The 24350-nt window shown below is 38.5% G+C and overlaps 1 protein-coding gene across 9 annotated transcripts in view; it reads left to right on the plus strand.

The window, feature by feature from the left end:
* Positions 1 to 24350, plus strand: part of MAGI2 (membrane associated guanylate kinase, WW and PDZ domain containing 2) — a 1346145-nt gene that overhangs the window by 1076349 nt on the left and 245446 nt on the right. For all 9 annotated transcript variants that reach the window (XM_082691818.1, XM_082691817.1, XM_082691819.1 and 6 more), the window contains one exon: positions 21606 to 22244. In XM_082691818.1, coding sequence (XP_082547944.1) covers positions 21606 to 22244 — 639 coding nt within the window. The remainder of the gene's footprint in view (positions 1 to 21605; positions 22245 to 24350) is intronic.

The raw sequence follows: 24350 nt of genomic DNA on the forward strand, positions 1-24350 counted from the left end.
GGCTCTCAAAAATCTCATCATACATCCCATAAAGCACATACTCCTTTGGATTGTACAATGTCTGACTCCCCTAGACATTGAGCTTCTTGTGCACAGACTCATGTCTTAATGAAGTGAGTATATTTGTAATCTCCTTAAATCCTTTGAAGAATAAGATAAAATATGGGGGTAGAGAAGGAGGAAGAGAGAAAGGGAGAGGAAGAGAAAAAAGAAATGAATCGTATTTCTTACAGAGAGTAGCTTTCAAATATAAGTTTTTTACTTTGACCCACAGTAAGGAATATACTCGGTGCCATTAACCCAATGCACACATACACACATGCCTGTGTGCACACGCACGCACACATCTGATATAAAAACTTTCATTTAGCTTACAAATGCAGCACACTATTTTATTATTTTTAATACTACTATTGAGTGCTAAATTGATTTTCACAGCAATGATACATTGGAATTACATAGGGATCTTTAAAACTATATATTCATGCCTGAGTTCCAGCCCTGAGATTCTGACTTAATTGATGTGAAACGTGGCCTTGACATAGAAGTCTTTCAAGTCCTTCCAGATATTTCTAATGTGCAAGTTAGGGTATGAACTGCAGGTCTGAAGCCTTGATGACCCATGAACTGGGACACGGCATCATCTTAGAGTTTGTCAGAAATACAGAATCTTGGACCTCACCCCAGATGTCCTGATTAGAAAGTGCATTTTCACAAGATAACCTGGTGATTTGCAAGCCTCTTAAAGTGTAAGTAGCACTGCTCACATCTTCCGTGATGTCATGGCTGGCAGTGCAGGCCGTGGTGACCGTGGGCAAGTTACTCACCTCTCCCAGTTTCCTCTCCTAAACAAGGGCATAGCAATAGTATTTCCAGGAAGAGTAACAATATTCTATCCATAGGTTTCCCGGGGCATCAAGTCAGATAATACATATCAAAGGTTTTGCACAATGCCTGGCATACAGCCTGGTGTATAACAGGGATAAAATAAGCACCATCTATTTTTTATTTATCCCCAATAACAGCAAGATGATTGGCAAATAGCAGGCACTCAAAAAATTGTGCTATTCACTTATAGAGACTCAGAGAGGTGAAATACTTCGCCACAATTATGGAACTAGTTTACCAAAAATCTAATAATACAAGGAGTTCTAAGAGTAGATTAAATGTCTATTCTGCTCCAATGGCCAACAGTTTCTAAATTTGCAAGGTTTTGGTATCTGTCGGAATGCAAGCTCAGCTAAACATGTCTGTGTAAAATCATGCACTGGAAAGAATGGTTTCGGTGAGTTCGTTTTGCCCTGCTCATAAAAGCTGTCTTGTGAGTTGTCATTTACTTGCAGGATATTAAACCATTCTGAGTGTCCATAGCCAGTTGGCCAAAACGTGTTTATTCCTCCAGCACCAAGCCCATATCTATCAGAATTTAAACTGTGAAGTGTGCTCTTAAAAACTATAAACCATTTTATTCTTCATGTGCATTTTCTGTACTTATTTCTGCAGTGGAATTCAGAACATGATTTTGCCCAGATAAATTCCTGGCCATTACTTCAAGCCATAATAGCTCTGGGGGGAAGTAAGAAGATCCGTCTACCATATAATCAAGGTCCGTTAGTTAATGAGCCGACAGATGACAGCTTCTGCCCCCATTTTGATGACAAGCAGCCACATCTCTCTGCTGATGACCAAACCCCAACCACAACTAAATTAGAACTCGTGTCCTGAGCTAGTGGTCTACACCAGAGCCCAGTAAACTCTGTTATTCCCTTCTGTCTGAAAAACCATGCCTGAATCAACTAGGGAAAATGTATGTAAAGAGACTATAGCACTTCAGAAGACCAGCAAAAGACTGATCAGTACATCTCATTGACTTCTGGCCAAATAAGCCTGACCAGCTTTTCACGACAGGAAATGAGGTTTTCTCCGGAAAAAAGGAGCTCCACTTTCCCTAGCCTAGACACTGAGGGGGTAGAGCAGGGAGGAGTGGACACACGAATAAAGGAATATTTGTCAAAAGTTCCCAGGGACAGAGTAGCCTAGACTGGATAGCAATTTAAAGATAAAACTACACAGTTCTCTAATTATTTTCAAATAGAATCGGCCCTTTTTCAGTTTTAAAATGTCAAAAGAGAACTAGAAACTGGCTCTTAAAAAGTACATTTAGTCAGCAAGAGAGCCCAGGCTGAACATCAGGATTAAGCCTGCAGCAACCAGGTGAATTACAGCCTAAATTAAATGACCCTCAGGGCATTTTAGCTGCGATGAGAGAGGAAGAAGAGACAAGCCAGGATCCAGATGGATATGCATGAGTCAGCAGAACGGAACCTGACCCGTGGTCCCTTGGGCATCCCTCTGGGTGGGGAGAAAGTCAGTCATTTTGTCATCGTGTGTGTGTGTGCGAACGTGCGCATGCATGTGTGTGTGTGTGTGTGTGTGCGTGTGTCTGTGTCCAGAGTGTTCCATTAAGACTATGGTTGTAGTTTAATTGAGCACAGACAGAATACAGATAAAATTCTTGCTCTTTTGGCTCCAGTGGCAGGGGCTGTCATTATCTGAAGAGATAGTGCTTAACTACTATCAGTAGATGAAATGCTGAAAAGTATAGGACTTGCCTCACACTAACAGCTAAAGGGGTACAGCAGCCCTACACACCAGCTGAAAAATGGTGAGCTGGAAGCTTCAGGATGTCTTCTGGGAATTTAACCTGGAAGCAGAACGGTCCCCTGGCGAGGGCAAAGTGTAGCAATGCCCAGTGCCCTGACACGTGACGCTGCAGGCGCAGGTAGTCAGTGGGATTCGGGGTGACTGTCTCCCTTGTGGAGGAGGAAACAGCTCCTCACTAAGCCTGAGGTCTATTGCCCTATGATCAACTCTCAAATCCCCCCTCAAACAGACAAATTTCAGGGGTGGGAGGTGAGGGGAAGTGGGAATGAAGTTGCAGTTAATAGTGAATACCGAACTCTGCTTCTTTAGAGTTCAAGACAGGAAAGGCTGGGGAAGGGTCTTGGACTTCAGCTTCATATTGTCTATATGAGACCTGCAAAATGCAGAAACCTCTCAGAACTCTTGAAAGATGCTCATCCCACCTCAGTTCAAATGTGTCTAATGATGAGGCAGTGAAGATGGAGGGGAGCTGATGCCTATTATGTCCTTACTGTGTGCCAGCCTGTATAAGCGTATTTAATCCTCCTATGAGGATAAAGAGTCCTGTGAGATGTAGGTATTACTATCTCCCTTTAAATAGGTCACAAAGATTGGACAGGGACACGTTCTAAGGACACTCAGCTGTAGGTGGGGGAGCTGGGTCTGTAGGACTTCTAAGTCCTTTCCGGAAAGCCTTGCCACACGAATGGTGGACAGTCATGGACCACCACCGTGGCATCTCTCGAGCTTAGTAGAAAAACAGAATCTCAAGTCCCACCCCAGGCTGACTGGATCAGGAGTTGCTTTTTAACAAGATCCCCAGGGGATTTGTGCGAACGGAAATGTTAGCAAACACTGCTCTAAATCTCTGAGGCTCTTCCCGCCGCCCTGCCATGTGACATGGTTTCTTCTGGGATGGCAGAGTCATAGCCGCTCAGTGTTATTCCTTAAATTGAATTGAAATCTCCTTCCATGTGACCTTTACCTGATGTCCCTCAAGGACTCACTGGGGTGTCATTTTTTCCACTTCTTTTCATTTTTTTAAAAAATCTAAGCTCAACTTTTTATATCTATACCTATTCCATTTTATCTGCTGGTTTCAGTCTGCATTTTCAAATCTAAGATCTTTTCTAATTTTTATTCACTTCTCCCAGTCTTATAATTTACATACTTAATGAACATACTTTCTTGTTATTCATTCAAGTATGATCTATGGATGATAGATAAATAGATACATACACACACACATTAAATGCAGTCACACTTAGAGTTCAATGGCATGGTGATTTTAATCCATTTATCAATTTATGTGGGTTCTGCTATTCAAAAAACTAATAAAAAAAATAGTAGTTGCCAGTGAGGGAGGGGAAAAGGGAGAGAGATTAACCAAAGCATTCAAAGTTTCAGTTACACAAGACAAGATCTACAGTAGAGCATAGAGCTTATCATTAACAATACTGTATTGTATACTTAAAAATTTGCTAATAGAGTAGAACTTATGTTAAATGTTCTTACCATAAAAGAAATAATAACAAACAATTTCCTATAAACAAAAATAATAAATAAGGAGAAGACATTTGGAGACCATGGATAGATACAAAGGATAGAATGTGGGGATGGTTTCACAGGTGTATACTTCTTTCCAGACTCATCATCTTGTATACATTAAATACATACCATTTTTTGCATGTCACTCGTACCTCAATAAACTGTTTTTTAAAAAAAAAAAAAAAACCTATAAACTATCCTGAGGTATTTTCCAGGCAATATTTCTCCAACAAGGATTTTTTGGTTAGACATCTTTTTAACTCACAATGCTCAGTGTCTGCGGAATTGTCTTAAAAACTGAGTTATTTATTAACTAAGAATGCTTTATTTTTTTGTCAGCCCATGCTGGCTGCTAATAATTGTTCATTTCTTATTAAGTGTTCATGAACAATTCTTCTAATAATCTGTTCTAAAAGACTAATAAGTCTTACTTACCTATTTATGATTTCTAGAATCATTTTCTCCTTTGAAAAAATGGACCACTTGCCTGGCTTTCATGCTCCAGGATTTCTCCCACTCACTCTCATTTCTTAAAGATTTCTCATGGAGTTCTTTAAAGAGAATAAACTGGGAATACTTGGCATCACAGTGTATGAGTCTAGTATCATTTAATGGCTTTGAGCAACAATCATTATTCAGAGTAATTTATCTATTCTATAAAATACCCATTCTATAAAGTAGACATAATAATCTTCCTGGGAAAAGATGATTTGTGGAAAAGTATTACATAAACTATAAAGCGTATACATTATGGTGCTGGGACAACTTTATAATTAGTGTCCTTATGACTTAAACTCATTTGGTGGCTGACACACTCTAACTTTAATTTACCCCTCTTGGTTCTGATACCACCTGGGATCTCTAAATTCTTTCCAAAGCCTCATGAGCGATGTTATATATTGTGCCATGACCTACCCTTAGGTCAAAGGTTGGCAAACTATGACAACCTGGGCAAATCTGGCCCACTGCCTGGCTTTGTAAATAAAGTTTTATTGCAACAGCCAAACTCATTCATTCACGTGTTGTCTGTGACTGGTTTTGTGCTATAATGGCAGAGCTGAGTAGTTGCTACAGAGATCATATAGCCTTTAAACCAAAAGTATTTACTCTCTGGCTCTTTCCAGAAGAAAGTTTGCTAACCCTTGCCTTAGACTATACTTAGACTTTGTGATATATAATTTTCTGTATACAATTCCTAATCAGCCTCTGTGCTGAAGTACTAAACAAATTCATTTTATAGAATCCCTTTAACAGGCTCTTGTGTCCTAAATGAAATTGTATTCTAAAATAAAATAATGCAAAATGATCTGATAAAGCTAGATCAATTAGAATATTTAGCTAGAAAATCCTGTCGATTTTAAGCCTTGTTGATTAAAAAAAAGGGGGGGTGGGAATCTATAATACCTCTGTTTGATTTGCAACCTTACTAATTCCCAAATATTAAATGAAAATGTATCTTTTACAATGATTTGACCAATGCTTATATCAAATTGAGCATCACATCTCATTATCTAGCAAAGTAGACATCAAGGGAAATAACGTAGAAGGTTAAGCTGAAACCTAGCTTTAAGATATTGATCTATATTTCCTCTTAAAATTATTTCCTTAGCCCAGTGTGTTGGCATAATATTTGAACATTCTAAAATGTAAGTACAGAAAAAAGTTCTCACATTAAGAGTCTGAAGAGTCAAAATTTGAAACCACTTTATTTTGGGGGCCTTTTTCAATAAAGAATTTCAGAACAAAGTACATGTTATTCTGTACGACAGTCTGTTAATTGTTCCCAAGAGAATAATAACAAGCCGCCCTTGAAAGGAATGGCTGGCAATGGAATTAGCTCCAGAGACTTGAAGACAGTATTTGCCAAGAAACAAGGTCAGTCTGATAATATGTCAAACACATCCTTTATTAACCTGAATAAATAAAATATACCTATAAATTATGAAGTGCATGGTGGCTGAGTTGCCTGACCACTGCTTTAAAACGTCCTCATTAGCATGTCATGTCTGTGATAAATGACTTTAAATTTTGTATTTTTCTGAAAGGATGTTTTAAATTTTATAAAAGCAATACCCTCCAAGCTCACAGGGGAGAGAATGGCAATGCAATTCTTTTATAGGATCATGGTCTAGCTTGAGTTTTACTCAGATGATTGATTAAATCATGGATCAGCGTCTCCTACAGAATTCATGTCTATTCCAAAGTGGTTACTGCTATAGTTCATAGTATCTGCAGTAGTCCTAAAAACAATAAATCTTTTCCAGCAGAGTAACCCAGAAGACCTCAGTTAAAGGGATATTTTAAAAGCCAATGGCTATTTAGTGTATTTAATTCACATTAGTAGACCATAAATAGGGGAAGTTGATTAAAAATGTAACCTTTTCTGCATGCTAAAACTCAAGAACAATTATTTTTTCATCTTTCACCTGAAAATAACCAAATGTTTAACCCAACATTAAAATAATGTCTCAGTGGCACAGTGCAATAAATGTGTAACATTTAACAGAAAGCAAAATAAAATTGAGTCTAAAACCCTGAGAGAATAAGAGAAGAATTCAAATACAAGTTTGTGTGCGTGCGTGCGCGCGTGCGCGCACACACACACACACACACACAGTACCCAGCATGGTTTGCCACACTTACCCACAAAGCCATAGATCAGACAAACCAGTCTGTCCTCTTGGGATGACTATAACCACCCCCTAGGCAAATAGTTTTTGACTGTATCAAGTCTAAATTATTCTGACATGATCTATATCTTTTTTTTTTTTTTTAAGATTTTATTTATTTATTTGAGAGAGAGATCACAAGGAGGCAGAGAGGCAGGCGGGAGTTGGGGGAAGGGAAGCAGGCTCCCTGCTGAGCAGACAGCCTGATGAGGAGCTTGATCCAGGCATCCTGAGATATGACCTGAGCCGAAGGCAGAGGCTTAACCCACTGAGCCACCCAGGCGCCCCAACATGATCTATATCTTTGTGTTTAACTGAGATGTGTGATGCCACAATCTGAGTCACTAGGAAAAATAATCCCACAACTGAAGAACTGTGATCAATTCAGAGTATAACTTTGTGCAAGGTTTATGCTGTATTAAGAAGTGAAAAAGTGAAAGTCAGCTCATACAATAGTGTGAGATCACCTCCCCGTCACGTTCCCTGCCCCAGTCACTGACCACCACCCCAATCTCCATCCTCCTTCAATTGGTACTTCCTTGGAAGTGCCCCTCTCTAGCAAGCACCATTTCCCAAACTTGCTTTCAGACAGCTCTTCTTTGGATAGTTCATACATTTTTTAAGATACGCATGGCTACGAATCTTAGCCTTCAGCAAGTTTTCTTGATCCCTTACTCTGCGTTGATCCTGTACTGGATACCCACTAGATCAACGAGAAATAAGAATGGCTGTTTTGTACATTACCCACAAAGAAAGGATAAACATTTCTCTCTCTCTCTCTCTCCTTTAAATTTTGTTTTGTTTGATACTTCAGTGGGCACTGCTTATTTTTAATATTTCACCAAAATACTGAAAAAAATCATTCATTTATCCATGATAACTATATGCTAGTTTTGCCAGCTGGAGTTATAGTTAATAGTATTTTCAGGCTAGGGACTATACCTGACTCATCTTCGTATCTGCTGGACCCTTCCCAGAGCATGTAACCCCATATTTTTGTATGCATACTACATATTTATTTATTTTTGCATCCATACTAAAACATCAAAATTGTTGTATTATGATTAAAAATACATTAACCTAATGTGACACTGGTTAATCCATGCTGATTAAAAACTCTCATTAATAGTTAAATTAGTGAAAATAGAAGAACTAATTAATTGCTGCTTAATGAAAGCATTGAAATTGAAAAATCATTTTAAATACAAAATCCATAGAGAAAGAACAAAAGAAACTAGGAAGTAAAAGCTTAGGGCCTTGGTCTCTATGGTCCTGACTCCAAAATTTGTATCTCTAGCCCCTCACCTCTGGGTTTACAAGTACCCCTCTCCACTAGAGTTTACCAAATCATTACTTACCTTCTCTCCTGCAAGGAATTTTTACTCACGCCAATGATATGACCATTCTCACAGACAACAAAGTTAATATTTTAAGTATTTCTCTAGTTTGTTAGGTATTGAAAATAAAGATGTATATTTTGTATACACAGGATATACAAGATATGTCATAACTATAATTATCTTTTATACATACTGAGTCAATCAACCGTAGTTAGTAAAGTTACTGTTAAAAAATAGTTTTAGTGCATCTTTTCTGACTTAAAAAATTAGTGAAGACTCTATAAGAATATTTTGGCCAAACAAAGAAAAATATTTAATTAAGTGAAATAAGTACTGAAGTTTATTTTAGTATTTGCTTTGCATTTATTAAAAAAAACAAAATTCTGCCTCTTTGCTTTAATCTTTCTTCACAAAGCAGGTAAATGTCTTGTCAGATTTAACATGATAATTGCATATTTAGTAGGTGAATAAACTTAAGAACCTATAATCAAACCCACAGGGAAAAATAAAATTAAGACAAAAATTAGATAAAGACAGTTCATAGCAGAGAATCTGTGATAAAGTTCCAATTTCTTATCCTTTCAGAGCTAAGTCTGAATTTTAATTAATATTTTTTCCAATATCCTGACTCAAGTATTTTAGGCTGAAGGAATTATTGAAAGATTGACTAGCAGATTTTTGATGTAGTAATAAATATTTATAATCTCCTGACTGTATTTTTGTATTATTCATTGACTAAATTCTTAGATCTCTTGCTTCCATAGGCCAGTAATTATGGATATCAAGTGTAACTTTATGCTTTCTCTGTGTCAGTTTCCTGAGTAGAAGTCAAAATGGAAATGGTTTACAATTACATGCCTTCAACAATCATTGATTATTGTTTATGTAGAAAAGTTAGCATGTCTGTGTAACTAAAATAGAAAATAAAATGTACCAAAAAAAGGCAGCAACAACTAAATATGCTTCCTATGTTCTAGATGTCAGCTAATGAGCTAATTGCCCCACCCATACTTGGGTCCATTCAAATTATCCATCCTAATTTCAGTTAATTGGGATACATAGTCTTGTTCCTACTAGTTCTATCGTTTGGGATTTTTGAAAGCCAGATTTTCAAAGCTTAAACATCTCGTAAAATACCTTAAACTATTTTTGTTCTTTTTTTCCTGTATTTATTAGATGTTTATGATCTCCAAGTTATATCCCCCAATGGTCCTCTTTTGTTGCTTGTTATTTTGTCTGTCTTTTGTTCTGATGTACTTCCTTTACACTTGGGCAGCTGACTAGCCCATTCAAATATAGGTAATTGTATATTTGGGTGATTTCTCTATGCAGGCTACAAGTTGTATATAAAAACTAGACTAATGTGTCATCATAAAATATCATGGATGTGCATTATGCCAAAATAGCTATTGAGTGCAGGCAGTCAAAATGTGAAATTAGGTAAACAAAATTCCAAGTGATTAAATTGTAGTCTAAGTCTTAAGAAATGCCGGGGCTCCTGGGTGGGTCAGTGGGTTGAACAGCTCTGACTCTTGATTTCAGGTCAGGTCAGGATCTCTGGCTCCTGGGATCTAGCCCCCAGGGCAAGTGCTCAGCAACAGGAGGAATCTGTTTGTCTCCCTCCCCCTTTGCCCCTCCCCCAGCACTCACTCATTCAGGCCTACACTCAATCTCTCTCTCCACAATAAATAAAACAAATCTTAGAAGAAAAAAAAAAAAGAAGTACCAAATAAATAGATCAAATGAATCTTGAAATTTGATAAATTTATATAACCAAGTTATATAAATTTATATAATTTATATAACCAAGTTATATAAATATAGTTAGCACACAGGCTTGAAGGTAACCCCAGACCTGGGGATTGACACAGCTCTGCTACTTTGCAAATATGGTACTTAGTGTCTTTAAGCTACGACCACTTCTACAAAATGGGGATAGAATATTCTCCATCAGGTTATCTCAAAGATTAAATGTAATTAAATCCCTAATGGGCTTCGCAGAGTTTTTGGCACAAAGTTTTACTGTTCTTAGCACATAAACAGTAGCTATTATTATTAGTGAATTTGGTCATTGCTCTGTGACCTCAAAAACTGTATTTTTTCAGTAGAAAGGATTCAATGGACTGTTTTTGCATTATCTGAACCAAAAAAATCAAGAGGCTCTGTAAAACTTTTACTTTTCATTTGATTAATCTGGGACTGTGGGGTTATGATTCTTGCATTTTACTCTGACTTGCAAAAACTCGAAATAACGCAAAGTGCTAACACTATAATTATAAAATTATTACTAGATTTGAGTTTAGAAAGCAAGAAATTTTCATTGTTTCTGACTTTATCATTAACTGTATTTGACTGGAACATAAAATGTAGTGTAACCTTGAGTGAGCAAAATAACAAAGAAACCTGAATCTATTCACATAGATGTATGTTCAGTGGTGGTGGTAGAGGGAGGGACAGTTTAAAATCTTTGAGGAAAGGTCCTACTCTTGATTTCCACTCAGGTCATGATCTCAAGCCCAGGATTAAGCCCCAGTCAGGTTCCACACTCCATAGGGAGGCCAGTTCTCTCCTTCTCCCTCTACCTTTGCCCCCCTCCCCCACCCATCATGTGCCCTCAGGAGAACACTCATTCTCTCTCTCTTTCTCAAAAATAAATAATTAAATCTTTAAAAAAAAAATACAATAAAATCTTTGAGGACGATTCTCTGCTAACTTATTCCAATCAATTTCAGTATGGTGTAATAATTGTAACATTGGGAACAGCAGGGGATTATATTGTTTTTCTCTGTGCCATTTGTCTGTTGTATCTGAGAATAGAATAATCTCCCATTATCTGCAGGGCAATTGCTGCATATTTTCCTGAAACTCCTGGACTAGTGACATTGTTCATCCGCAAAAGAGTCTGGGTACAGCGTCTGGCACAGAGAGGGTCATGGGGAGATTCACACCCAATGGAGGAAGTCTTAGATGTCTGATATTAGAAGATACCATATTGATTTCCCCCTTCTCTCCACATAAATCAAAGAGATAGTAACTATCTTTCTCTGGATGCCAAATGTTTAGTGCAGCCAAGACAAAATTTTCTCCTCCCCTTTGCCATGTGTTAGAGGCATTTTTAATTGGCAATCTTTGGTGTATATGGCCCCACGAGCAGACTGACTTCTTGATACTTGTATAAAATATTGCTCTTTCAGAAACTGAAATTGGAAATAAAAGCGTCCAAGTTTGAACGATCAAAGTCTGTCAGTGAAGACTCACATCTGCCAAGTCTGTTTTCCTCTTAACAAGTTAGAAGGGCTCTCTCATCAAGCCTTGGACCCGTGTGTATGCCGCATACACTCGCATTTTTAGCATGGTGCATTCGTTCTCTCTGCCAGCCATTTTATGAAGCTCGGCAGCTTAATGCTACAGCAGTTCAGAAGTCCATATGGGAGAAATATTCTGGCAGCCCTCATTTCAGCAAAGCAGCAGGGGCTCTGCAGTTTTTCACACGAGGGGAGTAAAGGAGGAGATCAACAGCCTCTAATGTTCCAGTACCAGTTAGGGATTGTTGATTGGCTCCCAGCAAAAGCACCAGCCAGAGCACATTCCAGAAATACTATACAGGGTGATACAGATCTAGGGGTGAGAGCTTCCTTGGCTGAAAAGCCCCCCAAAATACACATCCCCCACCTTCAGTCTGGATGCCAGAGACAGCACCCAGCTCACCCTGGAGCAGATATTCTTTCTTTGTGTTTTTTTGTTGTTTTTTTTTTCCCAAGCGCAATGCAAGGGAACAACGTCGCAAAGTGTTATCTGGCATCTTGAAATAGGTTATTTTCCCCCGTCTTCTACTGTCAATTTCACAGTATCAAAAACTAAATTCTACTTTCCTTTGACTAAAAAACACTGCTTCTACCTTCTTAAAAGCATGTGTTGGTCCATCGGGCAGGTCGCAAACCTTTGAAACCATTTGGCAGAAGGCAGCAGTCTGCAATGAGACGGATGTCCCAGGCCTTTCCGTCTCTTCTTGTTACTCATTTTTCTTGCTCAGTCAGAATGGCTGGCTGTCCACAGCTGTGGGTTGAGTAAACTGTTGGAAAGCATGTCCACGCATATTCCTGGCTCCCTCCAGCCAGCTGTCCTCCGTCATGCCAGGGGAGGCTTTATAACCTTTTGATACTGTGTTGGAGTAAGTTCAGAAGATAGGGATGCTCCTGCCACATTGGCCCCAAGGAGCCATTTATGTAAAAAAAAAAAAAAAAGACTCATTCTCATTCAGGAATACCCTTAACGCTATTTGAAAGTAAGCATGCAAGTTGCTTACTGTCCATATGAAATGACTCTTCCCTACAAGGTACTTCTGTGTTTGAATTTTCAGAGGGGGTTGTGTGTGGTTGAGCGTGATTGTGCGACGCTTTTGCCCTCGTGTGTATCTCTAACACACGGGAGAGGATGAGGACTCGTTCCATTTTTACCTTACTTTCATCAACTTTCATTTTGTCAAGGCTTTAAAGTATATTTTTTAATTCTTTTGTTTTTTTTTCTTTCCGTGAAATCATAAGCTCTCTTTAGATGCAAGAACCCATTTTCATTTTATAGGATCCCTCTGACAACATATTTGTCTTTTCTCTGTTTAAAATTCATTATATTGTTTTAGAGAAATGACAGGTTCACTGACCATTTCATGTTACTGAGTTAAAGTGAGCAAGCTATTTAAAAAGCCTCTGCTCTTTGAAGCTTTGCAGAAAATGGTATTTTATGCTTTCTTTTTGCGTCTTTACTTATAGCTTTAACTGAATTGTTGTTCATCTTTGCCCAATCAGCAAATAATCAATGCCTTTAAATTTCCTTTTCTTTCTCCTTTCCAACAAAGTAAAATGCAAGTATTTAAATTTATCTTACCACACAATGCCAAACACAAAGGAAATGTAAATAGGTCGCTGGACTAATTCACATCTGCCAGTGAATAATTGTTGAATGTGTGCTGATTAGGCATAATTTTTTTTTTTAACCAAGCTTTTAATTAGGCATCTGCACCGGGTCACAGAAATGAAATTATAAAATTTGATTAAGAAGTCTTTCATTCTTGGGGCACCTGGGTGGTTCAGTGGGTTAAAGCCTCTGCCTTCGGCTCAGGTCATGACATGATCTCAGAGTCCTGGGATCAAGCCCTACATCAGGCTCTCTGCTCAGCAGGGAGTCTGCTTCCCCCTCTTTCTTTGGATCCCTCTCTGCCTACTTGTAATCTCTCTCTGTCAAATAAACGAATAAAATCATTAAAAAAATTAAAAAAAAAAAGAAGTATTTCATTCTTTTGGGAAATAAGGGGCTATGCCAACATTTTGGTATCCTTTTGCCCACAGTTAGGGTGTTGTAATCACTCCCTGCTTTTGTAGAAGATCAAGGAACCCTGGGGCAGGCCCCCAGAAGCTTGTCACTTACCTGTTTAACGGCACTACAGAAGTTTCCCAGTTACCTCATAGGAGAGCTCTCCACATTCCCACAAGATGTAGATACTCTTAAAGCTGCGCCTTCCACATGATGTTTTTCTGGCTTTTCCATTTTACATGAACAGTAACTAGATGGATGAAAGTGAAATTGCTTGTCCAAGATCACACGGCTATTGAAATAATTTATGCCAGTGCTGATGTTGCGGGATGGTTCATGAGTTTGAGGGGTGGCGGTGCCCTGTCAGCTCTGCCTCAGCCTTCTCAAAGCCTCCTTCCAAGCAGCCTATTTTGGGGGGCTGCAGGAATTTCACTGAATTATTGGTGGATTCCCCTGTTTGCAATATTGGCTTTACCACTTTCCTCCATTAACTTAATCAAAAGAATGTTGCAGTTCATCTCTGTTTTCATATTCAGGATTAATATTTTGTCCAGTGTTCATCCTGATAGGATCTCAGGTGCACAAAAGAGTCCTCGAGTCAACATATGTCCTGGACTGTTGTAAATTCTTAACATTTCTGTGGCAGTCTGGAGTTCGATTTTTAAATTTCACCTAATTATCAGAGTGACTTCAGAGAAGTTATGTAACTTCTAGGCTCGGTTTTCCTATGTATAAAGTATAGGTAACAATGCCTATTTGATATAGCTAGGCAAACTGAGGTTTGTAAATGCCAGATAAATATTATGTGTATTAAATTTTCTAAGTCACTATGATTACAGGTATTTGAGGTGCTGTTAGTGTGGGTAAGTGGGTTGACGAGCTAAGCTGTCAGGAAGACTAGCACACAGGGAGAAGTAATTAATAGTCAACAATAGGAAGTGGCCAGAAAGAAGGTCAGAAAGGTGAGACCCATCTCCAAGGGTAACTAGGCCTTTGTTAGTGGGGACAAGCTGGAGAGAAGCAGGAGGTTGGAAAGAACAGAGCACATCCAGGGGCATGGCTGTGAGCTTGGGCAACTGAGGCACAGACTCGTTTGGAAAGAGGCAGGAGTTAATGAAAATATAGACCAAGAGCCTTATATGCTGTGCTAGACTATTTGGACTCTATTCTCTGTCTATGAACAGGCACTGAAGGATGTTAAGTAGGAAAAATAACTCAGGAAATAGAGAAGATGAGTTGCCAGGGAAGCAGGTAGAAGGCAGGACCAGTGCTTTGCCGCCAGTGACACTCATGTCTTTGACCAGGACAATACTTTATACTCTCTTGGTTCATGAGCCAATACTGACCAGAGGAGGGTTTTGTTGGTGTTGGTGTTGTTGTTGTTGTTTTTTAATAAACATATAATGTATTTTTATCCCCAGGGGTACAGGTCTGTGAATCGCCAGGTTTACACACTTCACAGCACTCACCGTAGCACATACCCTCCTCAATGTCCATAACCCCACCCCCCTTCTCCTAATCCCCCTCCCCCCAGCAACCCTCAGTTTGTTTTGTGAGATTAAGAGTCACTTATGGTTTGTCTTCCTTCCAATCCCATCTTGTTTCATTTATTCTTCTCCTACCCACTTAAGCCCCCATGTTGCATCACCACTTCCTCATATCAGGGAGATCATATGATAGTTGTCTTTCTCTGATTGACTTATTTCGCTAAGCATGATACCCGAGGAGAGGTTTTTATTAAGAATCCCATGTACTCCTAAAGTTCTGTATGGAGTAGGATTAGGGAACTCCATAACCCCGTAGGCTCACTGTATCATGTCCTATACTAAACTTCCCTTTCCTCTTTCCCTTGTCTTTTCTGCTATGACATCAGGAAGGCCAGCTAAAAAAAAGTGTTGCAGAAGTTCCTACAATAGATGGTAAGGTCCTGACCTCAGATGGTGGAAATAGGAAAAGAAAGGAAGGAACCCATTGCAGACATAGCTAAGAGGTAGATCCAGAGCCTTTGTCAGAATTTCAGGGTAAAAAAAACTACCTTATAGATCATCTGGTTCAGTCTTCTCTTTTTATAACACTGTGCCTGAGTCACAGTAGTAGTTGAGTATAGTAAATATTTGTTGAATAAATTAATGAATAAATGAGGGATAAGACCCAGAGATGTGTTGACAGCACTGATTACTAACATACCTAGCATAAAGACATAAATCTCTTGACACCCAAGTCAGTGCTCTCTCCATAGGCCACACTTGGTTTTAGAATGTTAAAAAATAAATAAATAAAACATTCTCAGAACCTTCTTTTAGTGCTATGGCTCAATTCACTTCATTTTCATTCACAATGTGACTTAAAAGGTAGCATATCAGAATTAATAAACTAAGGCTCTTCTGATGAAGGCATTTTGTGCTACCTCTTATACCTTCATAATCTGAGTATTTGTTTTTGGCATTTCTGCATAGTCTGCAATGTCACAAAGTGAGAAAGGTCTAGAGAGAAATACTCAAGGCTCTTCGTGCGTCTGGTACAACACGATGCTTCCCTTTGGAGAATAAACTATATTAAGGGCAGTTATTTTCAATTTAATTGAAGTCTTGAGTAGCACACCCTCACAAGTATATGTCACAATTTATTATGTTTGGGGGAACTGTAGAATAGAAAGAGAATGAATATTCAGTATTATAATAAAATTTCCTATTACAATAAGATTTATATGATTATTATTATAAAAAACATAAATATAAGATTCAGAAAAGAATGACAGGTCAGTTGAATCTTATTGGCTAGAGACAAACATCAAAAAATAATAATTTTTCAATGTAGAGTGCATGTAATTGGTGGGATGGGAGTAGTGGGTGAGATTTTTTTTTCTTTTAGCAAAAAAATGTAGATGACTTGGCAAAAACACAATTCTGAAACAATGAAGGCAGCAAGGTCAGCTATGTAATCTATTCCAGTTTTCCTCTGATTAAATCTTTCTGTCCTTTATTCAATACAAATATATTCTAAATACCTGAAGAGTTCCAAACATAGTAATATCACTCTATAAATTTTGTGGGAGGTAACTTGGAATAGGTAGAAAAATCCCACAAAGGAATAAAGTCAGAGGTGAATTTGTACTGACAAACATGAGATTATAGCAATCGGAGCAGGAATAATAGGAGATATCTTTGAAAAAAAATGAAGGAAAGGATGAATCATTTGGGATGGAATTACACCCAGAAAGGAAGTGCCCCTGAGGGGAGAGGAATAGCAGAATTCAAGTAAAAGGCAAGGAGCAAGTTGTAAATTGTGAGCAGTTAAGAAACAGGCGCCACAAGAATGGGAACTTACTGGGTGGTGAAGACAAAAATAAGCTGGAAAGCCTGCTAGTAAAGAGCGTTAACCAGCACATCTAAAGGTTGAGTCGTTTGAGCTTAACGGAGGAGGCTACGGGATGAAAATGGAATGTGAAGGGAGCAATTCTAGTCTCGTCCAAGATGGTGGCTAATGAAGGTAGACAGCAGGAGGTAAGTGAGAGAGGCTAAAAAGGAAGCCTCTGCACACCACCGTGACTCAACAAATGTGGGAGCAGAAGAAAGAAGTATAAAAATAACTGCACTTGAAGCAGTGCTTTATGAAAAGTGCCCTGCTTTATCCAAAATAATGAAGTACCCAAGAGGTATCCGGTAGTGTATTTTGATTCCCATGACTAAGAGAGAGACCAGTTAGCTTAGCATGTGCTTTCATACAGGCCAGCAGTTTTCAACTTCTGCTTCATCAGCCTGACTCTCCTTCACTGTCACTTTGAAATCTCTTCATTGGGAATCGGGTCCTTATGAGACCAGCTCTGCTGGAGACTCCAAGCTCATCAGTCACTCCAAATCTGACCCAGAGGCCCAAGGTCAGTGGTCTCAAAACATCTGGCCCCAATAGGGCCTAAAGTGAATGGCCACACAGGCAACAGTGTAAACTTGCAGGCTAGATGGCACTAAAAATGTGTGCTTGGCTTCCGAAAGAAAAGCACCATTTTATTTTTATGGAGAGCCCTTCCTTGGTAAAATTAAAAGTGTTTTCACAAGCATGATCTCATTCTCACAGTAGCCGTGTGAAAGAGGAAATGGAGGAGATATTTTAATTCCCATTTTATAAAAGAATAAATTGAGAGGGGGAGAGATCAAGTGACTCTTTTCCCAATTCTCCCTCTTAAATAGGCCAACGGTGCTTGAGCTAGAGCCAGTTTTCCTAATGATGTCTCTCTCTCTCTCTCTCTCTCTCTGTGTATTCTGAAGCCCAGTCTATCCTAAGACTTGGCATGGCACCATCAGATGGCATGTACCAGGTGGTTCATATTTTTATTTCACAACATATAAGTGACATTCATACAGCACAATCTATAAATATCCTACCCAATTAGTACTATCTGAACAGGCAAATGTTTGCTTACAAATCCATCTACAGTTGTGGGATGACACAATGTCTAGGCATCTATATACACATTTTTAAGTGAGCCGTTGAGCACTGTCAAGTTGTTAGTTTTAATCCTGTGATAACTGACCACAGATCTTTCACATTCAGAAAGCTTCTGCGTAGCTCCATAAAGATACCGCTTTATCACTGCTTGCTTGATGACTTGAAAAATTGCTCTGAATGGAAAATATCCATAAATTTTAAAAGGCAGTCTTACAAGAACCACAAATAGTTCTCATTCTGTTTCTAAATAGCAAGATCACATTAAAACTCAAAAATAGATAACATTAATCACTATAATTCAAATAACTACTCTCTAGACCTGGCAGGGAACCTTGAGAGCTTAGTTCTTTTTTCCTATGAATTTCTGGCATAGCATGCTTGGGGGGTGGGGAGTTTGTTAACAGTATTTAAAGTTAGGGAAAGCCTTAGCGGAAAGTGGCATTTGTTGCCTTCCTGTCTTTTATCTGCCCACTCAGAAACCCATACTCAGCCTTGATTATGACTATGGTGGGAATAACTGGTGGGACTGTGCTGATTTTTATAGAAGGATATAACCAAGGACAGATAATAATTACTAAAATAGCAGTCATCCTTTGCATAACAATTTGCAGCTTACAGACCTTGTCACCTGCACAATCTCATTTGTTTTTTCCCATAGAACAATACATTGCTATTATTATTGTTCCTCATTATTGTGAAGAATGTGAGTCACAGAGGATTTAAGTGAGTTTTGAAAGTCACACAGCTAGGAAGTGATGGAGCTGGAAATCGGACCAAAGTTTTCTGACGCCCTATCCCATGGAATGTCAGCTGTACCATGCAGCCTCCCAAACCTACCAGAAATGTTGGGTCAAGAATGGAGATGGGCAGAAAAGTAGTCAATCTGTTTAAAAAAAAAAAATTTTAAGGACTAGCCAAATAGGTAAAAATGAGGAAATGAGGTATACTAAAGAGGAAACCCAAATGGCCAATAAACATATGAAAAGATGCTCACCCTCACTAGCAGTCAGGGAAATGCAAATTAAAACCGTGATCACACCCATTAGAGCAATGAAAATTAAGTCTGAGAATGCCAAGTATTGTATCAGATAGGGAGCAATGAAAATTCTGATATACCAGAAATGGGAGTGTAAATCAATTTGACCTATTTTGCTAGCCATTTGCCATGATAGAACGAAGTTGAAGAAGCATGTGGTCTTGGCCCAGCAATTCAACTCCAAGGTCCATACCTCAGAAAAACTCCACCGCAAGTGCACAAGGGCCATGGAAGTAGATTATTAGCAGAATTATCTTTAGTAGCCAAAAATTCACAAGAACCCAAGCATCTATTAACATAAGAATGGACAAATATTAATAAAATAGTGATATAGCCATCCAAAAATAATCTGTTGCAATGAAAATTAATGAACTAGAGGTAAAAATAGATAAGTATCACAAATACATTTGGAAGGAAATTACAGAAGATTAATATATATACCATTTACAATGATTTTAAAATGTGCAAAGCCATCTTTGGGAGATTATTATTATTTAGGGATTAAATATTGCCTAGGGACATTATTTACAGGTACGTAGATTGTCATAAAAACAAAATGCATGTGAATAATGCAGGACAGTGACTATAATTGGCGAGGGCAGTAGGTGGGAGAGAGGTGCTAGCCGGGACCACAGCTCATATGTTCAGTGTTCTTATCATTGAGTTGGACGGTGGTACATGGTATTTATTATTCTCTCAACCTTGGAATGTGTAAAATAGATGATCCTAACTTTAAAAGTAGAAGAGGCAGGGAGAAAAGAAAAAAGTGTGTCTGGATCAGCTACTTCAACAGACCCATTAAAAATGATGCCAGAGAGACCCCGTTTGCCGTGGTCTGCTGACAATCACAGTCCCAGAGAAAGGATGCTCATCCCAACTCAACCCTTGTCCTGCTCCAAAATCCACCATTACACCAACACCCTTTCTGATATACATAATTGAAGTGTGAAGTTCCATCTAACCAATCACGGCGTCTGTGACATTTTCTAGAATCACACTTAAGCTGGATCCCAGAAAATGTTTGTTTGACTTTTCTGTCTTTATATCTTTAGCACTTTCAAGCAGATCTCTAGCATTTGAGAGGAGTGAATGTTAGTTAACTGAGTCTATGTTGTTGAAAGTATTTTACTCAAGAATGTTTTATTCATAGAATTATTTATTTTAGAATGCATAGAGTGAAGTAATCATTTCATATCAGACACCTAAGAAAAGCTAAAAAAGTATTTAACTCTGAAAGTTTAACTCTGTTTTTACATTTTTGATGTTTGCAATTCTGATGGGCAAAGATGTCTCAGAATGAAATCCCTAGCCATTTACTCTACCCACTTCAGAATTACCCCAATAAATTAACGTCTGCTGAGTTACTCATTTGACAGTCTGTGAAAACATGTCTTTTATATCCCTCATATACTGCTCAGCGTAGTCAGTCAGAATCCCAATTTGCAAGTTCAACTCTCAAATATTATGGTTTGTGAGAATAAAAATATCCACTCATAATAGAACAGTTCTCTATAAATAAAATTGATACTCATACATAATTGAAATTTTTAAACAATTATCTCAAGCGTGTTTTTACTGTATCTTAAGGAGGAAATATTGTTTTTCAGAGTTTTTATTTTATAATGAATAATTAATATTCAGGGTATTTTTAACTTCCTAAAGTTACCTTCTATCCAGTGGGCTTCTGTAACTCTACGATAATTCATTGGGGAGAGAGGACAAATGCCTTATTCAAGAAGATCTATAGGAATATTAATTAATTTAAGATCAGAAGATGAGTTTATGGCAGCCTCTTGTTTGAAAGCTAGGGCCCCAAATCCCCTCCATCCGAGCTTGGCAATTGTAATATTAGTAGTGGTCCACATTTACTGGGCACTCACCATGTGTCAGACACAATACCAAACACTTTCCCTGCATTATCTTATTTAATCCTCACAACAACTTTACAAATGAGGAACGGTGGCTCAAAGTAGGCATGTCACTTGCCCCAATCACATATCTGCTAATTAGTAGAGCCAGGATATGGACCTGGGTCCCTGATCCCAGAACTAGTTCTCTTGACCTTTACTTATGCATACATGGAGCCTTTGTAAACACATCTTACTATAGATGGAGAAAATAAATGGGCAACATGTTTCCTCTTCCATGAAAAAGAAAAATAGCAGTTGACTCGTCAACTTAGACCAAAAAAAACGTGTACCAGGGCTTTTAAATACAAAACTTATGACCACCACTTCTCAATAGTTTGCAAAGTCCATTAACTGAATTGCACTGAAGATGGAAATGAAGATGAAAAAGAAGCATAGAATGTGTGCTTCCTCAAGGTCCAAATTCTTCCAAACCTTTCTTTCTGAACACAAAGCTGTTTCTGAGCTCCAAGTATAAACACATAGCATTTTTTTTTTCATCATTTGATTATCGTGTTTGTTGGCAGACCTGTTGGTAACCTTGAGTCACCTACAGTGAATTTAAATATTATTCTAATTGATTTCCTTCCTGCTTACTGAGAAACAGAGTGCCTCTTTTACTAGTCTCATAAATAATTCCATTTCTCTATGTCAACTTTAATTGAACTTACCTCATGTTGTCAATCTCTTTCTTTTTTCCTTGCAGGTGATGTCATTGTCTATATTAATGAAGTTTGTGTCCTTGGACATACTCATGCAGATGTAGTCAAACTTTTCCAGTCTGTTCCTATTGGTCAGAGTGTCAACCTGGTACTGTGTCGTGGCTACCCTTTGCCCTTTGATCCTGAAGATCCTGCTAACAGCATGGTGCCACCCCTTGCAATAATGGAGAGGCCACCTCCGGTGATGGTCAATGGAAGACATAACTATGAAACATACTTGGAATACATTTCTCGGACCTCACAGTCGGTTCCAGATATAACAGATCGGCCGCCTCATTCTTTGCACTCAATGCCAGCTGATGGTCAACTAGATGGCACGTATCCACCACCCGTCCATGACGACAATGTGTCTATGGCTTCATCTGGGGCCACCCAAGCTGAACTTATGACCTTAACCATTGTGAAAGGGGCCCAGGGCTTTGGCTTCACTATTGCCGACAGTCCTACAGGACAGCGGGTGAAACAAATACTTGACATTCAGGGATGCCCTGGCCTGTGTGAAGGCGACCTCATTGTTGAGATCAACCAGCAGAATGTACAGAACCTGAGCCATACAGAAGTAGTGGATATACTTAAGGACTGTCCTGTTGGAAGTGAGACTTCTTTGATTATCCATCGAGGAGGTAAGATAAACACGACTCACTAATAAAATATGCACGTAAAATAGTAAGACTGTTACAGTACTATCATAAAAAAGGAATTTCCCCAGAGATGAGTGAAATCATACTTTAAAAAATGAAAGTCAAAGAATAGGAGAGAAAAACAAGAGTCTAGAAGCAGTGGTTTTGTTTTGTTTTGTTTTGTTTTAATTTTGAGAATATATATTTTCTTCCTATTTTATATTCAACACAGTAAAAGTAGTGCTTTCTGTCTTACAAATGTATCTTAGTATGCAGTTGGAGGGTAAAGCCTAATCCGCAAATATATTTGGTTTATATTCCAAAAGTTCATTATATATTGCTTATAGAGATCCCAAACTGGTTTCCCATTGTCTTATCAAGAAATCTAGGTTCTTCCAATCTAGTCAATGCTCTGTATTGTGCTTAGGATTCTAGTTAGCAAGTGGAAGCTGGTTCAACCCCTGCCAAGTTCAAATGTAGTCTTGTAATCCCCATAAGGACCTTTGGGAACTGGTTGCCACAGAAAAATCTTTTCAGAATCATGAACAGGGATGCTTAGGACACTTCTTCCACTAGGAAGGTTCTCCTCCAGCAATAATTTCTCGTGGTGCCTTCCATGACCTGGGAAGGAAGTTATGGAACCCAGTTAGGGCTGAAGTTCTAAGCTGGGTGTTCTGGCTGAACTATAGAAATCGGAGCAGTGAGGAGGGTGGGAAGAACTCTGAGTCCTGGGGGTTTCCTCCCTTCTACCTTCAGGGGAAGGAAATGGGGCTAAGTGGAAGCCCTCCTTCATTCCTCTGCTACTTTGCTGTTAACTGTCAGTGACACTAGGGAGAGAAATGAGGGGAGGGCCACAGACAGGAAGGATACTTGAAAAGAGTATAAAAGAAAAGGCTCAGGCTAAGTCCTGGTTTTCTGGGACTTGGGACACGTAAAGTCCAGGAGCCTCAGAAGCCTTGTCTGTTATATTGGGATGATAATACTCCTTAACCTGGTGGTCGTGTTCTTTATATCGAATGGCCCACAGTAGGTGTTCATGAAATGTGTGTTGAGCACAAAGGAGCCCCGAAGCTCTAGAAAGGGTGGGGCACAGGTAGCAGCACTTCGAGGAACTCAGGCGTGAAGAACACACATGTGGCCAACATATGTGATTGTCCATTCAGAACACTAAAAACAGCATGAAAACCCTGTCAGTTTGAAATGCAAAGGAAAGCAGTCAGAGCTTGAAAGAAGCACCTTTTATGATTTATTTGGGCCTCACTGCAGGTGTTTCCACTTGAAGGAAGTATTTACATTATTGATTCCTTGTGTGAAAGTGGACGACAAATACTAGGCATTTTTTGAGCAACACTGCACAAAGTATTATGTCCCTATATTAAAAAGGGAAATTATGATAGCAGAAGTCTTAAATTTGACCTTCTTAAGGCGTTGTTACAGAATAGCACTCGAATCTTTATAATTAAATATTGACAATGTATTTTAATTTCTCCCATTGCTTGTGTAAGATTAAAACAAATATTCTTAATTAAAGCCATATCTTTGTAGCATGCAGCTGAAAAGCAAATCTTTGTAACAGATTCTTGATATTAAAAGGTATACTGAAAATCACTGTATAGTATAGCCATTCTATGAGTCATAGAAGCAAATTTGGATACATATCCTATATAATGACTTCTTTTTAAAGGCATGGCATAGCAGGAAAAAGTACTTTGAAATCATTAATATATATATAAATGCCCACTATCAGATAGACAACCCTATACTTGCTCTTTTTTTCCCTCTAGTTTTCCCACCTCTCCTTTAATCCTCTGGGATGTCACCTTTTATTTGCATTTTGCTTATGGTTAGGGTTAGGAATTGGTTTTTATTTTGTGGCTGATGCAGACCTGCAGAATGTAGTACCCTGTAATGCTTAAAGTACTTCTAGTCAAAAACCTCTCATGTTTCTTCAAATTCCCACAATTTGCACTCATCCTCTCTGAAATTATAAGGAACTAATACCATGGTTTTTGTGATGAAATTTTTCACAATTATTTTGGCTATTCTAGATTCTTTCCATTTTCATATAAATTTGGGGGTCATCTTTTGCTTTCTCTTATTATAGGCTAC

This window comes from Mustela nivalis (assembly GCF_964662115.1).
Source record: "Mustela nivalis genome assembly, chromosome: 12".
In the NCBI taxonomy this organism is placed as follows: Eukaryota; Metazoa; Chordata; class Mammalia; order Carnivora; family Mustelidae; genus Mustela; species Mustela nivalis.